The following is a 27690-nucleotide window of genomic DNA, read 5'->3' on the forward strand; positions in this document are numbered from 1 at the left end:
ATGTTTGAGTACATTCGGAATAGATGGCGCGTCTTCCTCCTCCTCATTCCAAGCTTTGCATTGTGGGCGAGTGTCATGTCGGCATTCTGCTACTGGTCACATGACTGGAAATTGCTCAATATTTCCATCGCGGTGGCCTCGGGGTTGATGATGTTTGGCTGGTTGTAAGTATATGTTTTGCATGAAGTGTTTGCTAAATTGTGTTAATTTGGTTTGTCCTCATTTGTCTTTTTTTCAGCTGTGTTGCATTGATTGTTACATTTTGGTTAGAATTTATATATATTTTTTTTTTACATTGATTCATGTCCCATGCATGATAAAGTATAAGCCAGTAATGCACTTTTTCACTATTGTTTCAGCTATTTTGTTGAAAGCTTTCGGTGGCTCGTTTCCAACGGAAAAGTACATTTAGCACAAGAAGCAATCAGAAAGGTTGCACGTGTGAATCGCAGACGGGAACCTAATCTCACGAAGCTTTCTGTTGTCATCGAAAAAGAGCAGAAGGAAGCCGAACTGACAAAATCACTAAGGGTTTATTCCGTATTAGATTTGTTTCAAACACGCCAAATAAGGAAGATAACAATTTTGTTCGCTTTGATATGGTATGATATATATTTTTCATGCTTTCCGTAAACAATATATTCTAATAATGTATATAAAAGATTATTATTCAACTTCAAATTCTTATTAAATAAATTGAACACAATTCAATTCGATGTTTCATAGACTCGTTATTTGGACACATACAATTTTATTTTGCACATGTTTTTCCTTCGACCTCTTAATTGACATGACGCCTTATCTATGATCGCTCCGCCCACTAGAATTGATCCACCAATCAGCGATCGATTAATCGGGCTCACTCGTTAGCAACGACCTGTCCGCCATTTTCTAGACAAGCTACATGTTTAGGTTCACTTTTATTCCAACGAGTTTCTTATGTTTTCCTCTTTAAAAAAAAGATTAAAAATGGTTAAACGGTGTCAATGGGGATTATGTAACTCGGACAATCGATATTCTGAAAGATTAGTTGGTGACATTTAATTTATATCGTTTCCAAAGCCGAAATGAGATCTTGAGAAGTGTACGAGATGTATAAATACATGCAGTCGTCACCACGAACAACTGAACGTCAACACTGCCAAAGACAATTATAATATATTTTTATCGGATATACTACCAGACTTAAATAGTTTATGTTATCGATCTGATTATCACATAATATTTCCCTTTGTTTAAATAGTTTATCAGTTACTAGGTCAGAAGCGAGGTTCATCTGCGTTACTTGAAGAGAAATAAAACCCAGCATGAAGCCTAATTCATGCTGTGTTTTATTACTCTGATAGTAATGCACTTAATGACAATGTCCAAACTTACTTTGTTGTTTTTGCGCTTTATATTATAGTGATTGATAAATGTCCCATAAGCAATGTTTAATATGATTAATATCACTTTTATACGCAATAACATGTGGGATTGAGGTACCCACCCGTTAGAAAGCGCGTAAAACTTCACCGAATTCCCAGTTATAAAGCGCTATTTCGTGCCAAATACACGGGTAGGGGGGAATGTTTCGGTAATAATTTTGTTAATAACACGGGTAAATACCGGTGAAGTGTTAATTTATTGCAAATACCACCATTACACGTAATAACGGGTTCGATTTCCGTAAGCGCGCAAGCGTTTGAGAGCGTGTTTAATGTAGTAATTTACCCGTTATAAATAGCTGATGTTCTCTTTAATCGTATTTTTTTTGCATTCGCAGAATAACTAAATGGCATCAACCCCTTTACAAGTGTAATGTGGTTTTAAACAAGTCCATAAAATCATCCGGAATATCGCGTAAATCTATATGCAGTCTATAGGCAAAAAAGCCATTTTGGTGTTAACTTGTCTAGGTTTTCTTCTCGCTGAGCCACGTGATTAAGTGGGCGGAGCGATCACTGATAAGGCGTCATGTTAGTTTTACCTTGACTTTTGAGCTAGAGATACCGTGTTGCACGCGATACACCGCATCCACCCGGTGATCCACGTTTGTCAAGGTTATTTAAACAAGACGGCCATAGACCCTTGGTCGATTACCTTAGACTTTCGGAACTGAACTGTTTTGAGCATCTTTTGCGAAATTTCCGAAACCACTTTGAACTTTGTCGATACATCACTAACACTTGCCTTGTGAGCAAGTTTCATAATTACTGGACACAAAATACTACTTAAAACGCGTTAATTTTTTCACTTTAGCCATATAATGAAACTTGTCAAACTCGGCAGTGATATCAAATAAATTAGGTTACCCAAGAGGGGAGGGGAGACGAGATTTGAGACAAAACAAACTTGACAGGGGACCACCATTCCTTATTTAATGCAAAATAAAAAATTTCTTTGCTTTGCATTTTCACGGGAGAAGTATTGGGAAATATTGGTAAAAAAAGTTTAATGACTCACAAACACACTGACTGACAACGGACATTATGGTATCCTAAACGCTCCCCACTATGTGCTCAAGTGCGGTTAAACATGACAAGTAAATACAGAAGTTATGATATTTCTGGACAGAGGTATGGTCGGACTGGTGAAGCATTGAAAGGGGATGTGCTATGTGAAATGCTTCCCACTTTTTGGGTGAAATGCACAGCTAATTAAATAACTTTCTATATTGCTTTCAGGCTGTTCTCTTCCTATAGCTACTACGGTATCGCTTTCGGTGTGCAAGAGCTGTCTGGGGACTTCTACCTTAATCTCTTTCTCGTCAACATCATCGACATCCCCGGCAACTATGTCGCGGTCCTCTTCAACACCTGGTAGGTTCCTATGTTCGAGGTGTTACTAGGTAGAGAGGATGTGTGAACAGTGTAGCTTTCCAACATTCAGTTGAGTCGTGTACTCTCATTATATTAATCATGCCATATAAATGCATTGAGTGCGGTACGCTCTATCGATTTTTACCTGATTCCAGTGCAGACGCTAAGTTATCTAACTTCAAATTATGTTATAATTCGTTAATTCATCTTAAATCGATCTTCAAATATCGTTGAATATTTGACAAAGAAATAAGTTATGGAAAACACAAACGAAAAACACGTGAACCACCGTCTGTCTTCTTTCATTTTCGCTGTGCATCGGCGAAATCTCTTAAAACCTACAAGGTGGAGAACCTGCTACGGATAATTGTGTCTTCCTTGTTAAACGATTAAGCATTGTACGTACAAATATTTTCGGGAAGGGATGTTATGTTACTTATATGGTAGAACTCTACAGTTTATCGGGCTTCGTCTTCGGGCTTTTGGAATGTGGGTGTCTGGGTTCGAGCCGGGTTGTGCACACCTATTATGTCAACCCTGATAACAATTTCAAAATATTTTACCATACGTTAATTATCAATCAAAATGAGAGATCAAATTGAACCAGTTGTCTTGATCATTTTAGTGGAATTCAATTTTCAAGTTTAAGCGCATTCTTGAAAGCAAATTAAATCTACATGCCTTGCAGCGTACCTGACCAGATAATGTATTACAACTGAACAAACTTGTGGTCAACCATAAAGATTTGTCAATTAATTCCATTGTTTGAATAACCCTTGAAATATGCTTCCAAAATGGCATTCAAAATTAATTTGTTATGCAAGGTATCATGAACCATACACAGGCTTTACACCGGGCATTATTTTCGGATTCACTAACAATGTAATTAAAACCTTAGTGTTACCTATGTATATGATGAGTTTGGGTGGGGTCCTACTATTCAATGACTTATCTTTCCAGGGGAGGTCGGAAGTGGACGTGCACCGGCTTCTATGCATTGGGAGGCGTGTTTGCGTTGCTCGTTGGAATATTCAAATTCCTTAGTAAGTATGACACCGCGGAATCGGGCTTACCGGTTAACGCAGTGGTTGGCACATCGACAACATGTTTATACTTTTGATTCTAGTATATCATTAGATTGTGTTGCCCCATTTTCAATTGAACTAATATATATATATATACATGATCAATCTTATTATATCGTTCGATACATAAATAAGTGAATTGTTGAATCTGACAAAACATAATTGATTCATATTTTGCTTTCAGCAATCAGGGTCTACCTTTTTCCTTTTATAAAGTGCAATCCTACACAATCCAGAAAATAACTGTAATTATATGTTTAGACCATCGTTACAAAAGCAAACTAAGAAATTACGTCAATAATGTTCTTTTTCGATGAAAACACATTCAAGTTATCAAAATATCGCTTCGTCTCTCCAGACCTGTCCATTTCCGGCACGGCACTTGATGCGCTCGCACTAAGCGCCAAGCTGTGTGTGAGCGCTGCGTGGAATATCAACACGCTTTGGTCTCAAGAGTCCTTTCCGACGGTCGTCAGGTATGTGTGGTGTCAGTGGAGATCAGTGTTTGTGCTGGAAATGTGTGAGCCAAAGATATATCTGTAAATGTATTTATCTATCTTTGATAAGAGTGTTGCGTGTGAAATGAAGAATGTATGATGGGAAAATGAAGGCTATATGTGTGTGTGACTCAAATACAGTTTAATTTCGTAAATATAAAGCTGAACATTGTTCAAACCTATAAAATTCATATATGTGTAACATACATAATCAACAGAAAAAATTTACATTCATTTTTGATTTCGTGTTCAAAATTTGAATGTAGTTGTTTTTTACGCAGATTTATTGGCGGAGGGTTCATCAGCTCCGTCTCCAGAGTGGGATCGATGGTGGCCCCACAGATTATAACGCTGGTAACATGGTGTCCTAGACTGTGGGCATTAGTCAATAGGATTTCGTTAGGGTTTAAAAAGATCGGTATTGTGGGAACTACTTCTTTACTGTGCAGGCTAAAAGTCAGTTAATCCATATTATTTCACATTGCTTGTGGAGCAGTGATACGTCATGTTATCGATAAGGCATACTGTGGGTTACATATAAGGCCGAATAGAAGAATATACAATTAATCTACAAAGGTATTCGTTAATTTTTGAAGACATGAAACATAAAAAGTAGGTAACTTGATTGCAATACAGGTTTCTTGTTAAATTCCAACTCTTTGCGGGATCATACAAGTAGTATCCATGTTTATTGGCACCCTGTTGTGGCCAGATTATGTGAACCATTGGATATTAATAAATTTATGTAAATATAAATTACAAGAAGCTATATTTCTTTTATCTCTGACAAAAAAGTATTATACGTCGATTCAATTACACATATTATTCAAGTTTTTAAGACAAACGCTATCATAAATAAATCACTTTTAGTTGTATTTCTCGCCAACATTCTCTCTAGGGTTTGAGCGTTTTGATTGTTTACTTTCTTATTTTACCCCCTCCCCTTGCGGTATTTTACTAATATTACCCATGTTGATTGGCACCCTGTTGTGGTCAAAGTGTATTACCCATGGGATATAAGTACGGGGTCAACGGGGTTCACAGGGGTTTACACACGGGCTTGACAGAATATTGTATACACATTTTGTCATGCTTTGTGTACTAGTGCTGGTTCATTGTTCACAGATTTTGATTTTTTGTAGTTGTCCCTGTCCCATGTAGTGTCTTACAAGATCGCAGATAACGAAACAAAATGTAAAGTATATCACGTAGAATAATAAGAAGAGAAAACACTGTTGGGAATCGAAAACGGGCCCTATGGATTTTAGAACACATTTATCGTAGTTTAAGAACACAAAAAACTATGGCAGGTGTATATATATATTAACCTTATTAATTAACCTTCCTGTCGCTCTGATGGGTACTATATAACCACCTTACCACCGAAACTCCGCAGTCTTTGTTTAGTTGTCGATGATTTATGTCTATATTGAAAATATTCTTCGGCATTGTACCATAATGAAATGGACAATACAATGTTTACATTGCGACATTACTACCGATAGTACATAATATTATAAATTGCTAACCCTATCCCACAAGGATCCAAATTAAGTGTATCATTTTCTATTTTCAGAGTCGTGATATCAAAGGACTACTGTATCTGGTTTGCGGCATCGTCTGTCTATTATCCACTGGCATGTGTGTATTTCTGGACGAAACAAAGAACCGCGACCTTCCCGACATGATTCAGCGTCATCAAACGCGCTCTGATACGCGCAAAAACATGAAGCACGCGCAGAAATACTGACATTTTTTTAAACGCACCAATTTTTCTAGCCATAAAAATCCTGACATTTGCCCCCATAGTCACAAGGCCAAGATAAGTAGGTATTGTGTGAGATTTGTAAAAAAAACAGTGTTGACCTTTTTACACTTAGAAAGTCGCATATGTACTATATACGCAGATTAAAATGATTTTGTATGCTAGCTTCTCTCAAAACCTTTTTACTTGCGTTTTAAGGGATACAAAAAAATGTTCATCAAAGCATTAAGTGGGCGGGGCGATCATCTTCAAGACAAGGTGTTAATTGTGGCGCTTTAGAATACATCGAAAGCCTGAAGTACAAAACAATGACGTTGTACAACGTACGCAAGTGTAATGTGCGTGTTTGATGCATGCTAAAGTAGCAAAAAAACTGCCCTCATGTTGATCGAACGATTGACCACAGTGCCCTCTTGACGAGTTACGGATACCTGTGCTGTCTTGCCGGGTCCGTACTGACAACAAATTGCGTTGATACTGCAATAAGTATACGTTTGCCCTTTGTCCACATTGTCAGCAAACGTTATTCGCTTTGGCATGCCCTTATTTTAAAGGTTGCGATGTATCAGACGCGTAAAATAATACGATTCGCAGACATGACTGTTAGCTGCTTAAATGTGAGCAGTGAATTCGTGTATTTTTTACGTTGGAGGCGCTCTGTCTTCAATTATTATTTTAATAGTTCCTACGATACGTTTGTTTTGCGTTCAGCAATGCATACGTTTGTTCTGCAGTTTGTGTCTGACGCAGAGTCTTTAGACGAATACTCTGCTGTCTGCCTTGGATGTAGTGTCTTCCACAGAACAGGCGTCACAAGGCTTGATGTCGACGCTTGTTTTTAACAAACTTCTTGAGCCTATGACTTCTTTAAACAATGTTTGTACAGATTCCTGCTCAATCGTATCGTGAGGTGGCAGCTAAGCGGTCCTGATCGATGCTATAAGCTGATGCAGTATCCACATAATACATCATGTCTAACAAGGAAGTGCCATCGGAATTGAGTATTGATATCGTCTAATTACTTACTATTGAAAACTTCACATGTGTGGTGATCAGTATTTTTTTTTCAAGGTATCTACGACGAACATAATGCTCACAGGTTTTAACATGGCCCCAAATCGTGCTGACAATGTCATCACATAGGTATATTATATGTCATATGTTGGATCAAAGCAGAACACAGGCACAGTTTGTGAGTTGACTAGTAATACGTCACTTTCATATGTTTCTCAGACATTATTATTTTGTTTCACTTGGTAAGCCATACTGGCATCTGACAATGCAATAATTAAAAAAAAAGTAACCTATCTGAATCAAATCTGGTTCAAAATACGTTATTATGTAAACGTCGCATTAGCATTTAAAATACATGTTTTTCTAGCAATTTTAGGAAAAGTAGTCTGGTCACATTGAGATTTTGATAAAATGGAAAAATTTGGGAATTTGTAATTGACAAAATGGACCAAATTGCGATTTGGGATTTTGTTTTATCAACAAATATTGACACATCAAGCTTTCAGGCTTTTTCCTGGCCATTTGGGGAAAAATCATATAAAGCGTAGTTATATTCTTTGTAAGATGTTTATGAAATTATCATTTGACACTTCCTTCTAAAAAAATGTTTTGGAAATTGGGAATTTTTATACAATTTCGGTTTGGAATCCGTTTGCTTTGGGATTGGGTCCGTTTTACGGCCTTTTTTATATAGCAGAAAAAACTGAACTAGACACCGCTTATGGGGTCAAGTATATGAAAAATAAGCATGTCGTGTATACTAAAGATCTATCAAGCAATGTGTATTAATAGATCTTTGAGCAGACATGTTGTAACCAAAGTTTATGTTGCATTAAAGTCAGAAATCGTCTAAACATTAAGCATGCACTCCCATGGATTTATTTACTGCTTTAGCAAACAATAAGTTTAATTGTTCGAATGAAGTATTATCATAAAATTATCGAGTGATTTCTAAAACGAATAATAGAACATTTAAATATGTGAAATATCTAAACACTCTACATGCATTGACAGTCTCATAGCGAGATAAATACTGACCTAAAGTCCTCAGGAGAATTTAAATCAAACTCAAGATTCTTGAAAAATCATTTATCTTAAATATCAACATACAAAACAAGTAAAATAAAAATAACTCATGATTAATTAAAATCAAATTTAATTAAAAGAATTTAAAAATGTAAGTACCTGCAAAAGAATAAGTAAAACAAATATTAATAATTTCTGAGACAGCAGATCAAACGATCAGAAATTATTACTTATTATTACTGCTAGATCAAGATCAGTCTAAGTTAATCTTCTAAATTACATGGCCAGAATATCCCAACAATCCTATTTACCGATACAGTTTCTTAAAGATAAAACACACAGATCTATTTTGTTAGCATATTGGCAAAACCATGTAGACTTAAATCAAACCGAAACAACAAGATCTTTGATAAAAAAGCTTGCACTAGGTCTATAATTTTAAAAAAGCTTATTCCATGCGGCCATTTAATTATCATATGCCCCGCTTCGTGCGAAACATTGTATGACTTTATAGCTGCCTTGATAGATCCTGACCAGATCCGAAGTTTAATCAGTATGTATGGTAAGTTTTTACTCAACAGTTTGACAGAGCACTTTTACTGAACTGTGTAACATTTTTCATCAAGTACACTATTACAATCCAACTTGTTCATTTGATTTCCCATCCTAGTCGGCTATTATACCCATCCTTAGCTGGCTTATACAACCGATTACTTGTTGACAATGTGTCTCTAGTGCTACTGTTCATTTGATTTCCAATCTCATGTTGGCTAGTAACCATACAAAGCTGGCTTTTACAATCTTATTCTTGTGGCAATTTCATCCAACTGATGTTTGTTAAACTGCAGAAACACCTAAGGAAAATATAGTTATCGAAAAGTTATTACAATATATAGATGTGAAACTGTTAAAGAATATTGGAAATAGTAGTGGCACAACTAGAAAACATGTGTACATTGATAAAGTAGCGGTAAGCTATTGTGTAGTGGAAAAGGTGTCGTCCTCAAATTGAGAAAGTTTCCACTTGTATAATCCTTAAGTTTTCAGCGAAATTATAGGGATGTCAGACAACAAATATGAAAGATCTAGTTTTCCATAATGTTAACAAAAAATGTATTAGATGTTTGAAACAAATTTGAAATTAAAACAAGAACATAATCGCTAAATATGGTGGAACACAGTATGACAATGACAGAACCGCATGACATTACAAGCATTAAAACAAACTCGTTTGCACGTTACACCAGATGACAATAAACATGTATTTGCATTCAACCATGTAAGTGAGTAAGCTTTTCTTTGATTTATCTAAGGTCTTTAAGTGTAACATACCTGCTCCAATGTTGACTGGCTAAAGCTGTATTCTGCCATGTCATAGTCCTTTTTACTTGAAATATGATTTAACAACTGACAGACAACGTCCGTTAATGTTCATAACTACAGTGTGGCCCAATAAATGAAATAGAGGATATTTGTTCATGTCAGTGTAGGAACAAAATGAAATGAGATGCATAATGTCCATATTGCCATCTATCCATGTTTCAAGTTTCATGAAAAAATGTGAAGAACTTTTTAAGTTCTAGCAGGATCCAGAAAACCACAATTTTCAGAAGTATTTCTAGTCTATTTGTTGCCATAGCAACCAGAATTTTTGACGTAGGAACAAAATGAAATGACGTGCATATTGTCCATATTGCCATCTATCCATGTTTCAAGTTTCATGAAAAAATATGAAGAACTTTTAAAGTTATCGCAGGATCCAGAAAAGTGTGACAGACTCACAGACTCACAGACGCACAGAGCGCAAACCATAAGTCCCCTCCGGGGAAACCGGTAGGGGACAATAAATAAATAAATAAAATAATAATACCGATTGTGATGTTGTCCACAAATGTTATACAAATATTGTTTTTATCAATTACCGTTATGACGTCTATAATATGACGTAAAACGCGTAAATGCACGTGACGTCGTGGCGCTAAACATAAGAGCGTAGGTTCTTATACTCCCCACAATGAATATCTCAGTATTTCATCACATATCATGCACAGTGAACTGTGTGTCTTTTAAACCAGAGACATCTAAATGTCAATTAAATATCAATAAAAATTCAATTAGCCATACTAATTGAAACACACATATATATACAGTCTGCCTAAAGCAGATAAGCATTACTCACTATGACACGGACAAGGTAAACAATATTTTACCAGGGGAAACTCAAAACAGTCATGCGTACGACAAGCCAATTAAACTTAAGTCTGTAAATAATTCCATTAACTTAATATACTGGTGGTTAGAATAAGTACAAACAGATGCAATAATTACATTCACCACGAAATAAGTATATTTGTGTTATCTCCTTTCTTTTCACCATTAATAATCTGAATAAAGAACATAGTAATATGTTACATCATTTACTATATATAACATGTATGAAATCATCACATATGCACATATAACATTCATACCGCATCATTAGAACTGGACAGGGGTATTATATACTTAAAGTGTATTATTAATGATACACATTGACTCATTAATGCATATTTTTATGTCAATAGTAACAGTTGCAGTTGCACAACAAACATAACTGTGTCAAACAATTACATCACCGTTGAAAGAAATTCGACATTCTAAATCAAATGATAAAATTAAAATAGTCTTTAAAACAACAATTGTATATAACGATTCAATCAATTTTAAATTGACTTAAACAAGTATAATCAATTAAATGTGTCAATGTTAAAATTGTTATACAATTTACATAAGTTACATGAAATACATAACCTTTTAACTAACATTTAGTCAAGGGTTCAATCACCGCGAGTCATGAGTCATTTAAAAATTTGTAAAATTCTATGGAGCCCTAGATCGCAGTCTCTAACAAGCACAGTTTAGTAAAAGGTTTCACTGATTGGGAACCCCGAGTCCGAACTACACAGCTGCGCACGTGTCCATCCCTTCCAGGAATGACCTTGACAACTCGTCACAAAGGCCACTGTCCCCTCCGTACGTTGTCTTCGGCAACAAGCACTACATCTCCTTCGCGAAGATATGTTCGTTCTCTCTGCCATTTTTGTCTTATTTGCAGTAGAGGTAAGTATTCCCGTATACAGCGTCGCCAGAATACATCTGCCAGTTAATGAATCTGTGTCCACCAACGTACTAAGTAAGAATCTTCCTTCTTGAATATCCCTCTCGGAAGGCAGGCATTCGATCTCATGAGCAGAAGCATGTTTGGTGTAAAGGCCGGTGGGTCTTTTGAGTCATTACTCACACGCGTGATAGGCCTATCGTTTAGAATCCGCTCTGCTCCAGCCATCACTGTTAACAGCTTTCATCTGTAAGTAGTTGCTCCTGAGCAGTAGCCTTCAGAATGCTTCGAGTTGATCGTATAAGCCGGTCCCAGACACCGCCCCTATGACTAGCATAAGGAGGGTTGAACTGCCATTCAATGTGATGTTGTAACATGTATTCATTGATGGTCGACTGGTTCCAATCAGTAAAAGCCTCACGTAGCTCTCAATCGCCGCTAACGATATTCGTTCCGTTGTCGCTAAATACCTTCTTCGGAATCCCACGTCGGCTTGTAAACCGTTGAAAGGCTGTTAACATTGATGGCTGAAGCAGAGCGGATTCTAAACGCTAGGCCTATCACGCGTGTGGGTAATGACCCAAATGACCGTCTACGTCGTATGCATGAGAAATAAATCGATAGAAAGACACATGTCTCCGTGATGATATTTTCCACATGAAGTGAACTTATTTACAATTCTCGATTGTGATGTTGTCCACAAATGTTATACAAATATTGTTTTTATCAATGACCGCTATGACGTCTATAATATGGCGTAAAACGCGTAAATGCACGTGACGTCGTGGCGCTAAACATAAGAGCGTAGGTTCTTATATTGTGTACATGTATGCATTTTCGGTAAATGCCTGTTAATTATCTGCCACAAATACATACACTTCTTCACATTCAATGTAAAAAAGTGTTGAGACATGTCGTTTGTGACGTCAAACTTTTTAAAAAATTAATTTGCATTCTTTTTTTAAAAAGAATTTAATAGCTTTAAAATTAGTTTTCAATGTGTTGGCCACGATTTCAGTCGCTAGGAGCAAGATTTCAGTCGCTAGGAGCGCTAACTAACTATAACTAGTATTGCTGATGCGCAGCCTTGGTTTATGTATTATTTCTATGTTGTCCGCTGCATAGTAATGTCACTGAGCGAGAAATTTGTAAATTTAATTTTTACACATAATGGTTATTATTATACTAAAAAAATTGAGGTAATATTTATATAATTAAATCATTATTATATTCAAGTTTCGCTTATCTTCTTATCCGATGTTAAAATAGGGACCTATACATATATGTTTATATAGGTCTCTGGTTAAAAGATTATGTGTAAATATGATTGTCAGTTCTTTTCTTTTATTTTCAAATTGAATCTAGATTGTTGACAATTGTTGTCGCCATTTTAATAATATTCGTAATAGTTCTTTTAGTTGGATATTTTATATTAGAATACAAAATGTAAATGGGTGTAATATAAAAAATGATCAAAACTCAAAGTTATACATTATTGGGGGGAGGGGCGCCATGTATGACAGTTTGTGAAAGGGGTAGGGGGTAAAATGGTAAAAAATAGCGTGACATATGCCTACTTTATGGAAGGTCCCCATTCTCTATGTTAACGTGTCATACGTTAGAACACAGCTATCTAAAATGGGCATAGGACAGTTTAAAGTTTTTTGTTGTTAGCACGAACGCAGATACGTTCTCTGTAGATAAACTTCACGAAATCAGGGCCAAATTGGACCTCATGCAGGAGAAACCTGCCATTATTTCAGTTTCTGAGGTTAACCCTAAGAACTTTAAGTTTGAAAGACAGTTACCCGAGTATATGATAGAGAGGTAAGAAATTTTACAATTAAACTTGGGCAAACATGATAAAGGGAGAGGAATACTTATATGTAAACGAAAGTTTGAAATTTAACCAGGTTGAATTGAAGGTGGCATTTTTTGAACATGCTTGTATTGAAATAGAACTTAATAAGCATGAAAAATTAATGTATACTACCATTAACAGAGGTCCCAGTAGCGAAACTGAAAATAATTTAAATTTAAATGTTCTTTTGAAGGAAATATATTTTAGGAATTACAGTCATGTGCTGATTAACGGAGACCTGAATTATCCAGGAATAGACTGGGAGAATACAAGTACATCGCAGGGACCTGGTGAAATGGAGTATGAATTTCTGGAGTCAGTGAGGGACTGTTTTCTTTACCAGCATGTTCAAGAGAGTACCCGTGGTAGAGGTAGACAAACCTTCATTAGTTGATCTAGTATTCAGCAATGAAGAAGGTATGATCTCAGACTTGAATATTTAGGCGCATCTGGGAAAAAGTGATCATGCATTTATCAGTTACTGTTTTAATGTCCACAGGTATGGACCTGATTGTGAAAAAATAGTGTATAAATATGATAAGGCAGACTGTGATAAAATGAAAGAAATACTTAATATAGACTGGGACAATAAATGTAATAACTTAAGCACAAATGAGCAATGGGAAGTATTTAAGGAAACCTTAGGCAGTGTTGTTGACCAATGCATACCGAAAATATCAGTCAATAGAAACAGGAAAAACAGGGTTAACATTGAAAGCAAGAAGTTAAAATCTAAAATTAGACAAAAGCAAAGACTATGGAACAGATATGTAAAAGAAGGTGACCTAAGGGTTTATGAGGATTATAAACGCACAAGAAATCATATTAGGAAATCGACAAGGAAAATGTTTAAACAATGAGAGAAGAAAATAGCTGACAATACTAAAAGTAATCCGAAGGCTTTTTGGAACAATGTAAACAGGAAAACTAACACTAAATCAGTTACAGACTTATATAAAGATGAAAATAAAATAGACATGACAACAAACCATAGTGAGAAAGCAGAGGTTTTGGCGGACTTTTTTTACATCAGTTTTTTACTATAGATGAGGATATTACACAACCAGATATAAGTGTTCTTCAAGATGTGCCATTTTTTTGATTTTTTTAAACAATTACTCCTCAAATTGTTGAGAAAAGGTTGAAAAATTTAAATATGAGTAAATCCCCGGGGCCTGATAAATTGCACCAAAGATTACTTCATGATTTACGTACAGTTTTGGCTAAGCCATTGTCGATTATATCTTTAATAGTTCTTGGACTAAAGCAGAATTACCAGATGAGTGGAAATGTCCGAATATAACTGCTTTGTTTAAGAAGGGTGATCGCAAAGATGCGGGAAATTATAGACCTGTTAGTCTAACTTGTATTTTATGTAAAGTTATGGAGACCATTGTCAGGGAGGAAATGGTGAAACGTATGAAAGTAAACCGGTTATTTAGTGACAAGCAATATGGCTTTATCTCAGGTCGTTCGACAGTTTTGCAACTTTTGACAGTTATAGATAGATGGACTGAAATTTTAGATAAAGGGGAAGCTGTAGATGTAGCCTATTGTGATTTCATGAAGGCATTCGATAAAGTAAGTCATGTAAAGTTAATTCACAAACTGAAAATGTATAATCTTGGTCAAAAATATATAGACTGGATACAGGCTTTTTGAGCAACCGAAAACAACGTGTTTTAGTAAACGGATCGAGTTTAGAATGGAAGAGTGTTGTGAGTGGAATACCGCAAGGATCTGTGCTCGGGCCGATATGTTTTGTACTATATATAAATGACTTACCTTTGAGTTTATCAAATGAAAGTGAAATATTTCTTTTTGCAGATGATACTAAAAATTGTAGGCAAATAATGAATTTAAATGATTGTGAATTGCTTCAAGAAAATATATATAAAATGAAAGAATGGTCAGATAAATGGAAATTAAAATTTCACCCGGACAGATGTAAAGTGATGAGAATTGGTAAAAATAAAACTTGTGACTTTGAATACAAGTTAGACAGGAATCTGAAACCTATGGCAAAAAGTATTGAAGAGAAAGATATTGGTGTTGTTATTGACAACAAATTGAAATTTGATAAAGATATAAATGAAAAAGTTAATAAAGCAAATTCAATAGTTGGAGTAATAAGGCGAACGTTTGAATATATAAATAAAGAAGTTTTTTAAACTCTGTTCACATCGTTGGTAAGATCACACTTAAAATATTCTTATCCAGTCTGGAATCCACATCTGAAAAAAGACATAGAAATGTTAGAGAATGTTCAAAGGCGAGCCACGAAACAAGTACCTGGTTTATCTGAAATGTCATATGAGGAGAGATTGAATGAACTGAAATTACCTACTCTTGCTTATAATGAATAGAAGTTTACGAGGAGATCTCATTGAAGCAAATAAAATAATTACTAATATGACCCAGCAGTCTTAAACTTATTCGAGAAAAATACTAGTCAATCAACAAGGGGGCATGAGCATAAACTTTTTAAAATGCGATCAAGACTGGATGTTAGGAAATATTCGTTTTGTTGTCGGATTGTGGACATATGGAACAAATTACCCGAACATGTGATATCCGCCAAGACGGTACACTCTTTTAAAAGACGATTGGATAAATTCCTAAGCGATCAACCCATTAAATATCAATTCACGGAGTGTCTCAAATTTATTGGAGGTATTCAGGACAATTCTAGTGATAAAAACGAGGAGCTAGCATTAAAGGATGGTGACACCAACCTACTGCAAAAATGACATTTGTAAGTATCTGTAAGTATCTGTAAGTATAAGACAGGTGTCCACAGAACATTATTCGTGTATGTAGTTGCACACATTGTTGGGAAAAGATGTTGCGCTCGTTACCATTTCCAGATACATATAGGTCTCTGCACTTTCAAACATTCACTATGATCGCATGACGATGTCGATAACTCGTGGCGATAACGATACCAATAACGGTTAATGCATTTGACTGATGTCAAAGTTCAAGGACGGTATGAAGAGCAAGACCTGTGTAAAAAAGAACTTTCAGGTTTAAATAAACATGAATATTCCACAGCTGTCACAAGTTTGTTCTCGTGCATTGATCCAAAAAACATGTGTGCCCGGGAACGTCAGACATTTTTCAGTGACACATACTTTAGAAGCAAAGAAAGGCAAATTTGACAAGATTCCTTTGAAAGTCAGAAAATATTCTAACAAACTTGAAGCTGGTCGAGCAACGCTTAAAAACAGAACCGATATGCAAAGATTGTTCAATAGAGCCTATCGATTAGTTCCTTTTGACCACAGAAAACCAGTAACGGGCAAGCACACAGGACCGCATATTGAGGGTGGATCAGAGGAGGCACAACGAAAAGCAGCACTACATTGTATGTTGATGGCAGGTTATATCAATTCAGTTTGTTTCAACCACCTTAATCAGCAGTGCTTTCCACAGGATTTTTGTCAGGCGCCCAGGGGTTGATAGGGGTGGTTCAGGAGGGGTGTCCCCTGCCGATGTTGATTTTTGTTTTTTAATTTAACGTGTCAATTGATGTTCTGTGGTGCGTTATAACTCAAATAAAAACAGTGTCAAAAGACATCATTTGGTGAGGCTATGACTCTTCAAGAAAATATATAATATATTGTTTAATTGTTTAAAACTTTTCCGCATAGATAGTAAAATCCGGACTCGAACAAGTCCCCAAAACATCCGTTTCAACCAGACTCTATTACTGTATACTCAGTGTCCGACAAATTTCTTATTTTTCAGGTAGCCCACTGGGCTACCAATAAAAATATTTGGTAGCCCATAAAATTTTCATACAAAATGATAAGAGGCAGGTTTTCATCTTTATTTTATTTCTTCATTTACATATACATAATATGTATACATACATATACATAAAACAGCAAGTAGTCTGATGTACACAGTCAATATCGTAAATTAATGTTACAGTACAGGCACCGTGTACTTAAATGTAAATGTACCAAAGAAAATCATATACTATATGTAGATATTACATGTATGTGCACATGTATGTGTACTTAAATTCGGACAGCATGTTAAGTCGTAAACGTAAATAAAGCGTTTAGATGATCAATACGATTGACTCGTATGGTGTTAATCAATGCAATTGCCCTTTTTAACAACAAATACCGAGTTTCAAGAAATCAAGAGTATTAAATCATTTATTTACTTGTGTCCGACTTTAAGTACTGTCCGAATTTACGTATTGCATCTGTATGTTACGACACTTGTGTGCAGTCAGTATACAATACAATATTTGTTTCAATAACGAAGGAACCGATACAGCGTAACGGTTACGATACAGCGTGTTTACATGATATTTTATTAAGAGAAAATGTCAATGCCAAATAATTCGCGAGATACCCCGGTACTTTAGTTGAAATTCACAACGAAACTTTTAATGGAAATTAAATGATCTCAATGTTGTACCCGCTACGAAATTTTTATTTACAAATAAATACACCCACGCCAATTTTCGCGCGCTTTTTATCAGGACAAAGAAATTCATTTCTTAAATGTAGAATTTTGTAACCTAAAATAGCTGTACACAACGCGTGCAAACCGTGGCAGGTTATTTACGCATGTTGCAATACAACGGTCCTGATTGGGAGCTTTTTTCATCACATCTTTAAATAGAACCAAATTCCGAAATTCATTTGACACTTTAGAAAATTTCAAACGTTTGTGTTTATGACTCTTATCGTCTATATTACCCACCCATAATTTGGTTTTAAAAATATAAATCGGGCATATATGGGCTTATTGATTAACAGTCGATTAATCCAATTATTACTTGACAATGCAAACTAATTAGCAGGTGTTAACCGCGTTCACAAAGTTGTCATTAATATTCATTTTCGGTTTCGTTACCGTTTTGAAGAATCCGCTATTGTTTTGATTTATTTAATGTTTGGCGTCCTTGGATATTTAACGACATCAAAAACGTCGCTATTACTCATTGTTGCGGTTAACATAGAATTCCAAACTGCGAAATAATGTTGCATCATGTACGCCAACTATCCAACCGGCTCTCATTATATTATTAGCAGACGACAAATGTTGATTCTGATTGGATGATTAAAATACACTGTTACTGTTTAAGACATTACCGCAAGTGATCGGTGACTGATTAGATAATTGATTGTACTTTGTTATCGGATTATAAGCAATACACAGTGCACAAACACATGGTCAGCGTGTTTATTCTACGTCTGTCTGTCAATAAACCGGGCTACCGCTCTTATAGATTTATAGTAGCCCGGCTGGCGTCAGCTGGAAAATTTCAGTAGCCCGATGAAAAATTTCGGTAGCCCCCGGGCTCCGGGCAATGGATTTGCCGGACACTGGTATACTTATCGTGTAAGTACCTGTCACCGAACAGCACCTATTATCGTACGTTTTGTTTTGGTTCTGTATTCACATGCGCAAAAGTACGCATGACGTCACATTGATAAACAAATGGTTGCACATGAAGTCCATGACCTACTTGCCTACTTGGCTTGAAACAAATACGCCGAAAACAGGTTAAAGGAATGCATTTATTGTTATTTACACCGTTTTGTGTGTTTTTTGCTATTACTTTTTGAATGCATTTATGAAAACGTGCATTTACACACCAAAAAGCATATTTCCGTTTGCAATTTTGATAGCAGACGCAGATTTTTTCGCCGAGTCCGGGTCACGTGATAGTCATGTGACTATGTATATACTCTAGTAGTATTTATGAAGTGTTGGTAATAGGTGATTTTTACATCGGCGGCCATTTTGTTTTGTCTGCTAGAGGTGACAATAATCAGGGAATCATTGTTATGAATTCTTGAAGGTAGTTTGCTGGAAAACTTTACAGATAAATCATTCAATGATTGAACTGTTAGTCATTTGTTATAACAAAATGTTTTTGTAATTTTAAGTGTTTCAATTTTAAGGTAATTTAACGTAATTTCTTAGGTATTCGATAACTGGTTCGTCCACCATACTACTTTTCAAGTTTCTATTTTTTACCCGATAATCCCGTTTATTCCGATTTTATTAATCACTTTCTGGTAAATACTGACCATAAAAGCTCTCAATTAAGTCTTTTAACACAAACCTTGCCGTTTTTCAATTGTATCAAATAAATTTTAAGTGACTATTTATATTTTACCCTTTATTTATATTTTACCCTTTCCCGCATAGATACACATAATCCCGTCTCGATCAATTCCTTAATATATCCGTATACCATACCTTCTATCTATTACTGCATACTTACTACTTTTCCAGTCGCTACTCATTACCCGATTATCACGTATATTCCAGTTTTAAAGCACATTCTGGTAAATATTTACGATAAAAGTGCTCAAGAACTAAAAAAAAATCGCCATATTTTCTTAAGTATCAAATACATTTTGGCATATATTACTATTTAAAGATGTGATGAAATATCGTCCAATCAGGGCGTTTTTTTTCTCCACAGAACACGCGTAAATCGCCTGACATGATGTTCATGTTTTTATACAGCACAAAATACATCCAAACTTTCCATGCAACGTTCTACATGTCAGCATATTTTTCACGCGCTTTTTATTGAGACAAAGGATAATACACTGTTTATTTGACGCTACAATTTGTTAATGTCACGTTAGCATTAAAATTCGGAAGCGTGTTTCGGATTACAAATTGATAATGCTCATTTGAAAATCGAACGAAACATTTACAGTTGTGCGTAATTTATTCAACGATTATTTGTTAAAGCGCATAGCGTGTCTAATAAATGTCAGAAAAACGAGGTTAATCAGTTCAACTTCTGTAAATGGACATGATGAAATAAACATGTACTGGAATTAAATTGTTATCGCATAATTGTTACCGGGAGTTATTTCCAAAACTTACTCACTACAAGTAAGTAATTGCTTACCACTTGCAATTAATTTCTCGTGTTAATGATGTGTCATGAGTAACACTTGTTTACAGTAAAAAGGTGTGATGATGATGCCTGAAACTGTCTTTAATGTACTGTTCTAGTTACCAGTTTTATATTACGTGAATGGTACAACTCCTTGCTAATCAAGCTGCGATAAACTCTTACTTCGTGCCCAACGTCAATCAAAAATAATTGTTGACAGTTAACCCTGCCCTCATAAGCATTCGCGTAACCGATTGGACGATGAACATCACAGTTTGACGACTGGAAAGTTACCTGAGTTTCCTGTGATACATCCGTGCCAGCATAAATGACTGTGTAATGTGGCTAGAATAATCGATACGCGCGTCATGTTATCTCCTATCAGTGGATTATTTATGACCCCATGTGGTGTTTATGGCGATTACATGCGAAAGTAGGTACCAAGTGCTCTTTTAAAACGGGTAATATTGATACACTGATAAAGAAACCTTGATTTTCTTGACATTCTCCATTTTCTTTTACTGTAAAAATACACTGATCGGAAAATTTCAAGTGCCCCGGGGACTCTGATTTCGAAATTCAAGCGCCCCGGCGAGGGACCGTTAAATGGCCTGTGGAAAACCCTTATCAGTATCCTAATGTTTTATATGCTGTCAATCAACTGATATTGATTCAACATTTATCCTCAACGTAAAAGGATACATTGATGGGATGTCAGTCCATCCTAAAATTATAATTTGTTGCCTGCCAGAAGGTCCTATAATAATGCAACCTTTACCAGCGCATACTGATCATTTCCGGCCCAAAAATAAAAATGATGATTAAAGACAAAAAAATGATATTTTTTAACAATATTTTACTATTTCATTCTAATGGTATTTAATATCAATATTCATAAATGTCACTGACAAATAATGAATCTTATTTCCTCTTATTAATCAAATTTGTACTTTTGAGAGCTTCACAATATTTATGCCATTCACAGCAAATTAATAATTTGATAAAATTCTTGTTTCTATGTTTGTTTATTGTATTAATGTATTGTAACTCCTGTGTTGATATTGACAGTGAGTTTGCGCATGGCCAAAACACCAACTTTGGGGAAAGGGCCACAGACTTTTTTCGGGGGAAAAAATAAACAATTTTCTAGCTTTGGGGAATGAAAAATACTAAGGTAGATTGGAAATTTAGAGAAAATTGCATGATTTTAAAGACATTTCTGTAGGGGAAAGGGCCTTTTCGGTTAAGGGGAAGAAATGAGGCCCCTTGCTAAGAAGGGTTTTTTGGCCCTGTTGCGGGAATGTAAAAATGACCTTTGTTTATGACCAGCTTGCTTACTACCTTATCTTGTGTCTTCTAGGGACTTTTAAAGCTCTTAAAGCTAGTTGATTCCTATAGACTTCTTCAATTTTAATGTCTCCACTCCGGTCTGAATTATGTTTGTTATAAATGTCACAAGATATTAAATTTTCTTTAATTAATACACTTCTGATATGTCAAAACGCTTATCCCTCAAAATTTGTTTAGTTGAGACTTGAACGAATTTACCGTATCACATGTCACAATGTCTTGTGGTAAGTTGTTTCAAACTGAGACTTGCGGTGTCCAAAAGAATGGAGGCAAACTGACTTATGTGCTTTCGGTTTTGCAGGTTTTTAACAATGGCCTCTTGTCCCACTATTTTCAGCATAATTGAAAAATTTCCAGCATCAATATCATCAATTTTATGGATAATCTTATGTTACGAATTAGTCCGATAAAACCAGAACCAAAAAGCATATACAGTTGTTAATTTGCATTCCCTTTTGGATTCCCTTTGCAAAATGTACCCATATAGTGATAACTTAGTGTGTTTAATACTTTGACAACGTTGTAAAAATCTTCAAATACACTTACATCATTCAGAAAATGCAACCAATGACAAAGCGTTTTACATTATTGGGCTATTATAAATGAATAATTCAATAAATTTTAACTTAAGCCTTGAAACTTTTCTGAAAATAGCTTATGGAATTCCAAATTTCACCATAATTTTTTATTACTGGAAACAAGGTCCTGCAATATTAGAATAATTTACGGATTTTAAAAATTATTATCGGAAAAATCCGAGGACCGACAGTATTTCGGAAAGACTGTATGTTTATGCTTATGAGATAGGTTTCTCAAAATACACAACTTACAATAACAAACGGGGAAAATCCATTCCTACCTATTGCCTTCTGTACAGTGTTAAAGTTATACACCCCCCATGGAGTCAGTCCGTACATCCCAAAGATTGTGTTTTCAAGTCCTCTTTAGCTACTTGGTGGATCTTGCTCCAACGTAGTCGTAAAGTGTTGAATGACCAAAATTTCTAGATGAACATTAAGAGGACTGTTAGCTTCCATGAGAGTTTTTAGCTCACCTGAGCACAATGTGCTCATGGTGAGCTTTTGTGATCGCTTTTTTCCGATTTGTCCCAATGCTATCTTGGAGGAGTTCGAAAAAAGTTCCGGTTGCTTGAAGAACATGGCCGCCAGGGGGAAGGGCATTTTTCCATATATGGCTGTAAATGGCTATACTAAAACCTTGTTTACATTCTATAGAGGCCATATTAATCATCAGATCTTCATAAAACATGGTTAGAAGATTTATCTCAATGATATCTTGAACAAGTTTGATAATTGTTCCTTTTGGTTAAAAAAACATGGCCACCAGGGGGCGAGGCATTTTTCCTTATATGGCTAAAGTAAAAACTTGTTAACACTCTTTGTCACATTTAAAGTTCAATCTTCATGAAACTTGGTCAGAACATCTGTTCTAATGATATCTTGAATGAGTTTGAACATGTTTCTGGTCTGTTGAAAAACATTGCCACCAGGGGGCGGGGCATTTTTCCTTATAATGCTTTGGTAAAACCTTGTTAACACTCTAGAGACCACGTTTATTGTCTGATCATCATGAAACTTTGTCAGAAGATTGGTCCAAATTATATTTTGGATGAGTTTGCAAATGGTTCCAGTTTCTTGACAAACATGGCCGCCATGGGGCATTTTCCATATATTGCTATCGTAAAACCTTGTTAACACTCTAGAGGCCACATTCATTATTCCATCTTCATAAAACATTGTCAGATTTGTCTCAATGATATCTTGAACAAGTATGAAAATGGTTTCGGTTGGTTGAAAAACATGTCCTCCAGGGGACAGGACATTTTTCCTTATATGGCTATACATGCAGTAAAAACTTGTTAATACTTGTTAACACTCTAAAAGTCACATTTATTGAATTTGTCCAATCATCATGCAACTTGGTCAGAACATTTGTTTTAATGATATCTTGGATGAGTGACTTTGTGCCTTTCAGGCCCTCTTGTTTCAGAATTATGTCCCTTTGTTTTTTCACTTTGAAAAATATGGTTTGGGTTTTCAGCTCCTCTAAAACTAACAGGGTGGATTTCGCTCAATTTTTACAGTTGAATGCCATTAATATGTACATGATCCTAAAAATGGACTTTTGACTTAGAGTTGAACCTTAGTTTAAATAATATTGACAACTTGACAACAACAAGTTATCAATTTTAAAGTATTTGTTAGCAACAAATCCAAAACACCAATTTGGCAACTGCAGACTTCACGATGCGAATTTTTCCAAGTTCAATTTTCTCTCGCTAATTGTTCTAAATTGGGCCGGTAGATGTACTTTTCCCATTTGGCAAAAAAATCACTGCATCCCTTTTCCACGTCTTACTTTTACCATGACTTTGACCTAATTTGAACTGTAATTTATGCGAACCATCCAACCGTGACAGAATACGTGTACTTAACTGTATGCATAATGTTTGGGAAAAAACAATGAATTTATTTTAGCATACAGTAATTTTATTTTAACCTTTTCCATCTCAGAAATTAAGTGAAAATGGCTATGTGCAAACAGCATAAAACCAGAACAGCCTGCGAGTGACTCACAGTCTTTTGTTTTTTAAGCCCTATGCTGCTCATCAGTATCTTAAGGTTGGAAATGAAGCCTTTAAAACTTGAATCTAGGAAGCAAGGTCTTAATTAAATTTAACTTTCTAAGGGACTATAAATCTGTAAAAATACATATCTAAGTGGTAAAGGGTTAAATTTATATTTTAGCTTCAGTTTGGCTCCATTTAAGCACTATCTACTTGTAAGTCTTAGTAATAACAATATGATAGCAACCCAATCTTTTGGTTTTACATACGAGTCGTGTTCTGAGAACTTTGGGCAAAATGCATGTGTGTAAAGTATCGTCCCAGATTAACCTGTGCAGTCCGCATAGGCTAATCTGGAACAACACTTTACGCACATGCATTATGCCCAGTTTTCTCAGAACGCGTCTCATATAAAGTTCTAATAAGTGCAAATAGTGATGCTTTTAATGATTGTTTTCAGTGGTACAACCAACAGGGTATTACAACTCAACAGGAAAATTTATTGGTGTAAAAGAGATGAAGCCAGTGTTTGTTGTACCCGACCTTAAAGGTTTTAAGGTAATATATTGGTGGTTAATGTTGCTCAAAAAATGGAATTGTAAATGTTGTCAATGACTGTGGCTGTGAATGACAATAACCTAAGTTTAAACACTGCCCATAATAATGTTATTATACAAAAACCCTTTAAATAATATTGAGTATTTTTAATTTCTATTTTGAAATTTGTTTATATGTATTTTGAAATATACATGCTCAGACTAATTTTGCTATTAAATAGCAGATGTAGGACCCTTTAACAAATATTTTTGTAATATTGTTTGAAAATTGCTTGTAGAAAATGGCTTTTTGTACTGGATTTGACAGAATTTTATTTTTAGCTCACCTGATTGCTCATGTGAGCTTTTGTGACCAGTCTTTGTCCGCCCAATCTTCATGTAACTTTGTCAAAATGTTTTTCTTAATGATATCTTGGTTGAGTTCAAAAGTGGTTCCGATCCGTTGAAAAACATGGCCGCCAGTGGGCGGGGCAGTTTTCCTTATTTGGCTATAGAGAAACCTTGTAAACACTCTAGAAGTCACAATTTTTGCCCAATTATCATGAAAGATGGTCAAAACATTGGTTCGATTGATGTCTCAGATGAGTTCGAAAATGATCGAGATCCGTGAAAAAAACATGGCTGCCAGTGGGCGGGGCATTTTTCTCTATATGTATATAGTGGCAGTTTTCCATATTTGGCTTTGGAGAAACCTTGTAAACACTCTAGAAGTCACATTTTTTTGCCAATCATCATGAAAGTTGGTCAAAACATTGGTTTTATTGATATCTCGGACGTGTTTGAAAATGGTCAGGATCGGTGAAAAAACATGGCCGCCAGTGGGCGGGGCATTTTTCTCTATATGTATATAGTAAAATCATGTCAACACAGTAGAAGTCACATTTTTGGCCCAATTTTCATGAAATTTGCTCAGAACATTTGTTTCCTTGATACGAGAGTTGAGTTCATAAATGGTTATGGTCAGTTGAATAACATGAAACTTCATGTGTACATTGATCATCACTTGCAGATGACCCCTATTGATTTTCAGGTCGCTAGGTCAAAGGTCAAGGTAACAATGACCCGAAATAGTAAAATGTTTTCCGGATAATAACTCAAAAACGCTTATGCCTAGGATCATGAAACTTCATAGGTATATTGATCATGAATCGCAGATGACCCCTATTGATATTTTGGTCACTAGGTCAAAGGTCAAGGTCACAATGTTCCAAAGCATTTAAATGGTTTCCGGATGATAACTCAAGAACGCTTATGCCTAGGATCATGAAACTTCATAGATACATTGATCACGACTCGCAGATAACCCCTTTTGATTTTCAGGTCACTGGGTCAAAGGTCAAGGTCACGATGACCCGAAATAGTAAAATGGTTTCCGGATGATAACTCAAGAACGCTTAGGCCTAGAATCATGAAACTTCATAGGTACATTGATCATGACTCGTAGATGACCCCTATTGATTTTCAGGTCACTAGGTCAAAGGTCAAGGTCACGGTGACCCGAAATAGTAAAATGGTTTCCAGATGATAACTCAAGAACGCTTATGCCTAGGATCATGAAACTTCATAGGTACATTGATCATGACTCGAAGATGACCCCTATTGATTTTCAGGTCACTACGTCAAAGGTCAAGGTCACGGTGACCTGAAATAGTAAAATGGTTACTGGATTATTACTCAAGAACGCTTATGCATAGGTTCATGAAACTTCATATGTATATTGATCATGACTCGCAGATGACCCCTATTGATTATCAGGTCACTAGGTCAAAGGTCAAGGTCACAGTGCCAAAAAACGTATTCACACAATGGCTGTCAAGGTCACGGTGACTCAACTTAGAAAAATGGTTTCCGGATGATAACTCAAGAATGCTTATGCCTAGGATCATGAAACTTCATAGGTACATTGATCATGACTAGCAGATGAAATAATGATGAAACTTGAACAGAATGTTTGTCTGGACAATATCTAGGTCAAGTTTGACATTTGGTAAAAATTAAATGAACCGACTCCTCTCAGGTGAGCGAACTAGGGTCATCTTGGCCCTCTTGTTGTTGTGGTTGCCACCTTTTTTGCACATGCTTGGTAGACCACCAAACAAGGAACATGTGTAAACAGTTTCATCTAGATTTACTTAGAATGTTTGACTAAGATACTAGGAATACACAACTTATATCCAAATTGATTTCTATGCCAGAATGACCAGCAACTGCCCATCTACACAGTTTTCGCTAATTTGATTAAAAGTTATTAGTCCCCTACCGGTTTCACCGGAGTCTTATGGTTTTCACTCTGTGTGTCTGTCACACTTTTCTGGATCCTGCGATAACTTTAAAAGTTCTTCATATTTTTTCATGAAACTTGAAACATGGATAGATGGCAATATTGACATTGTGCACGTCATTCATTTTGTTCCTATCTCAAAAATTATGGTTGCTATGGCAACAAATAGACTAGAAATACTGCTGAAAATGGTGTTTTTTTCTGGATCCTTCGATAACTTTAAAAATTCTTCATATTTTTTTAATGAATTTTCCAACATGGATAGATGGCAATATGGACATTATGCACGTCATTTTATTTCGTTCATACGTCAAAAAGTCTGGTTGCTATGGCAACAACAACAAAATATTCTGACAATGGTGGAATTTCTGACAATGGTGGAGCCGGTGGGGACTTTTATTGCTTGGCAATAGTCTTGTTTTATTTGCAGTTTGTTGATTCAGTATCATGCATTGTTGCTATCTGTTTCAGTTAAAGCCATATGTTCCATATGCAATGGAAGATATTGATAAGCCACAGTTCACAGCCAAGGATCTGTTTGAAGAGTTTTACACAGGACCAATCAAGGAAGAAGTGGATGCAGAATTTGCACCTAAGAAGAAACCCACAACAGACAAAAAAACATGATAACAAAAACATTAAATGGCTTATTTTATCATATGAATTATGTCTAATTAATTTATCAACTTTTGTTGTTTTATGAAGATGATATTATGGTATTTAACAATAATAGCATACAGCACATGCCCTCAAGCCCAGCTTGAATGAATTTTGAACCGTGCTTGATCAGATTCTCCAATTCATATACATGTAGTTTGTAGCATTTTTTGGTATCAAGTAATAAGATTATGAGAATTTGGTCTTACTTTGTTAAACT

General features: G+C 35.6%; 2 protein-coding genes across 2 annotated transcripts in view; both read left to right on the forward strand.

Annotated features, from left to right (window-relative positions):
- LOC127844757 (solute carrier family 22 member 13-like) overlaps window positions 1–6469 on the forward strand; it is a 37814-nt gene extending 31345 nt beyond the window's left edge. The window contains exons 6-9 of the mRNA XM_052375216.1: window positions 3762–3844; window positions 4245–4362; window positions 4665–4737; window positions 5960–6469. Of these exons, the coding sequence (XP_052231176.1) occupies window positions 3762–3844; window positions 4245–4362; window positions 4665–4737; window positions 5960–6133 (448 nt within the window). The 3' untranslated portion in view covers window positions 6134–6469. The remainder of the gene's footprint in view (window positions 1–3761; window positions 3845–4244; window positions 4363–4664; window positions 4738–5959) is intronic.
- Window positions 6470–16087: 9618 nt separating this feature from the next.
- LOC127846587 (uncharacterized) lies at window positions 16088–27671 on the forward strand. The gene is made up of 3 exons (XM_052378022.1): window positions 16088–16513; window positions 24436–24533; window positions 27285–27671. Exons 1-3 carry the CDS (start codon window positions 16186–16188, stop codon window positions 27438–27440), a joined length of 582 nt encoding a protein of 193 aa, XP_052233982.1. The 5' UTR covers window positions 16088–16185; the 3' UTR covers window positions 27441–27671.
- The last annotated feature ends 19 nt before the right edge of the window (window positions 27672–27690 follow it).

This window comes from Dreissena polymorpha, chromosome 9 (genome assembly GCF_020536995.1).
Source record: "Dreissena polymorpha isolate Duluth1 chromosome 9, UMN_Dpol_1.0, whole genome shotgun sequence".
NCBI classification, from domain to species: domain Eukaryota; kingdom Metazoa; phylum Mollusca; class Bivalvia; order Myida; family Dreissenidae; genus Dreissena; species Dreissena polymorpha.